The sequence below is a fragment of the Impatiens glandulifera genome, chromosome 2 (assembly GCF_907164915.1).
Source record: "Impatiens glandulifera chromosome 2, dImpGla2.1, whole genome shotgun sequence".
Taxonomy (NCBI): Eukaryota; Viridiplantae; Streptophyta; class Magnoliopsida; order Ericales; family Balsaminaceae; genus Impatiens; species Impatiens glandulifera.
In genome coordinates this window covers 33,524,474-33,527,277 of record NC_061863.1, presented here as the reverse complement: position 1 = coordinate 33,527,277, position 2,804 = coordinate 33,524,474, and the positions used below count along the sequence as shown (strand labels likewise).

Sequence of the window (2,804 nt, the reverse complement as noted above, 5' to 3'; positions counted from 1 at the left end):
ATGCTCGTAGTCGAATATTGCACCTGTAACTTTCTCTTCTTTGTAGGGGTTTGACAATTGGACGCACCAGAGCGTTTAGACAAAGTGGTCGACTGATCACTCGATTGTGGGAAGGATGTGGTGGACTTGGCTTCTTTAATCAACTTCATCCGTAAGATGTAGTTCCCAACAGTGTTGTAGATCAGGTCATCACGCTACTAACATTGATATTGGTAGATTTTCCTAAGTTAACCTGTAGGTGCTAAAGAATTCTACTGAGTTACACTGAGAAACCCACACTCTACTTTTTCGGTATAGATACCATCATGCATAGAGTAGAAAACAGAATAGAAGACCAATTGATAGCCACCCCTTGGATATGGCCACCATAATCTCAAATCTCTCTTAGGTGTAGGCTTTGAACCACCCTACTCTCGCCTGAAGAGACATGGAGACGATATCATTAAGAAGACAGAACTTAGATTTGAGATTCTTCTCCTTCCTGTGAGAATCAACAGGACCTAAAACGTCTAAGAAGACGGTTCACATTTCAGAGATGTCCTCGGCAGGAATCTTGTTGAAGGTTGTAAGGCCTTCCGTCGCAAGCCCAAGAATCTAGGGAAATTGATCTTTGGAGATAGTGATTTAAGTACCCTTCACCGACTCTTAAATGGTGTCTCAAACGAGCTTCGTCGTTGAAAAGAACTCACGAACCTCCTATTCGTGAAGGATGAAAGAACCGACTAAAAACTTCCTTAGTACGGAAGCCTCTAGGGTTTTGAACATCGCCACCATCGCCGGTAACCCTGAAGTATAAACCGATTCAAAGTCTACCTACATTGTGTTTTGAGAGAAATAAACTATCTTAGATATTTTAAGGTTTAGACCTTAGATGAAGAATAAAACGATTGATTTTCTAGAAAGAAGGCAAAGAGCTTTTAGGGTTTAAAAAATGCAAAGGTAATGCGAGACCTCTTAGGCGTTTAGGGCACCCTTTTATAGATAGTATAATCGACATGTGTCGGTAAAAGGAATCATTAACAAAAGACATCATTTATTAAACATAAAAGATATTATTACAAATTATGCGTGTGGTAATGAACTATCAGGTCTGTATATCGCATTTTTAATCAAGATAGACACGTGTCTTCATCATATTCGTTCTTGAAGATATTTATAAGATATTTATCTTATCTTACAAATATTTTCCATCCAAGTATTTTAAAATGTGACCGTTTACTGTCTGAAGGGAAAGATAAAAAGACAACGCAATGATAAAATTAAGATAGTTCTTCCACTTAGCTTAAGGAGAGGCGTCTAAAGAGCACTTTTACATAAACGTCTGACTGTGCTATCCACATACCTTGCATTTAAGCTAAGTAAAATGTATGTTCGGAAGACGTCTGCTGACTCATAGCAACAGCAGTGTCAATAGACGTCTACCCAACACCTTAATATATAACAATTCTTAAATTGCAAGTTACTTATGAACACTTTGTCTGATGCACAATGTCTTCAAACAAATGTTTTGTTCAACACGATTTGAGACATTCGTCTTAACACATCTAGCTTATCAGTTTATCAACAAATTCCCCCTCAATTTGTGCATATTAAATTAAATTAATTTAGATTTAAAAAAACCCAAAATATTTCTAAAGTAATAAAAATTAGTCTCGGTGAGTGGCTTCGTGAATATGTCGGCCACTTGCAAATCCGTTGGAACATATTCTAGCAGAATATGTTTATGATAAATATGATCTAGGATGAAATGATGATGGATGTCGTTATGCTTTATTCTATAATACAACATTGGATTATATGTGATCGCGATAACACTAGTGTTGTCACAAAAGATAGGAGACTCGTCTGCCTAGATGTCAATGTCTCTTAAATGTTGTTAGACCCACATCAATTGAGCACAACACCTGCCTACGAAAAAATAGTTGGCTTCTGTTGTAGACGTATCGATAGACATCTACTTCTTGTTAAACCAAGATATAAGATGATCACCAAGGAACTGACAAGTTTCACTAGTACTCTTCCAATTGATTTTGCAACTTGCATAGTCTGCATTAGAATAACTAATTAAGTTGAAACTAGAATCCTTCAGATACCATAGTCCAACATTTTTAGTTCCCATTAAATATTTTAAAATACGCTTAGCAGCAATATAATGAGATTGTTTAGGATTAGCCTGGAATTTTCCACAAACGCCGATAGCAAACAAGATGTCAGGCCGCCTGGCTGGTAGATATAGCAAATATCTGACGATTCTTCGGTAGGCTGTGATGTTGTTAGACTGACCATCTTCATCCTTATCCATCTTGCTACATGACTTCATGGGTGTTGAGGCAGCTGAGCAGTTCTCCACGCCGAATTTCTTCAGCAATTCCCTAGTATACTTCGTTTGATTGATGAAGGTGTCATCTTCAAGTTGACGAACTTGAATACCAAAAATGAACGTCAGCTCACCCATCCTACTCATCTCAAACTTCTCCTCCATCAACTTAGAGAATTTTATCCACAAATGTGAATCTAAATTTCAACTAACCCTAAATATCACATAATTTAGGTTTAGTTGACCTAAATATGATGTCATCCACATAAATTTGAACAAGTAATATATGTGAATCTGTTAAGTTCTGCTCACCAAAGCCTCGGGCCTAAAATATTTGCAGCACCCGTTTCTCGGCCCTATTGTGTATATGGGCCAGTTTATGTTTTGTTTAATAATTCTGTTTTGTGTTCTCTTATATTTCTTTAAAACCGAATTCTGTTATTTTGAAAGTTGTTGTAACAAGTTTGTAACCGACTACTCTTGGGTA

The 2,804-nt window shown here is 36.9% G+C and overlaps 1 protein-coding gene across 1 annotated transcript; it reads right to left on the bottom strand.

Annotated features, from left to right (window-relative positions):
- Positions 1-1,954: 1,954 nt before the first annotated feature.
- LOC124924585 (uncharacterized mitochondrial protein AtMg00810-like) lies at positions 1,955-2,482 on the bottom strand. Its single transcript, XM_047464602.1, has one exon. The coding sequence runs from the start codon at positions 2,480-2,482 to the stop codon at positions 1,955-1,957; it is 528 nt and encodes a 175-aa protein (XP_047320558.1).
- Positions 2,483-2,804: the final 322 nt, after the last annotated feature.

Coding starts and splice junctions, on each gene's coding strand:
- LOC124924585 (XM_047464602.1), bottom strand. CDS start 2,482: ATGGAGGAGAAGTTTGAGATGAGTAGGATGGGTGAGCTGACGTTCATT.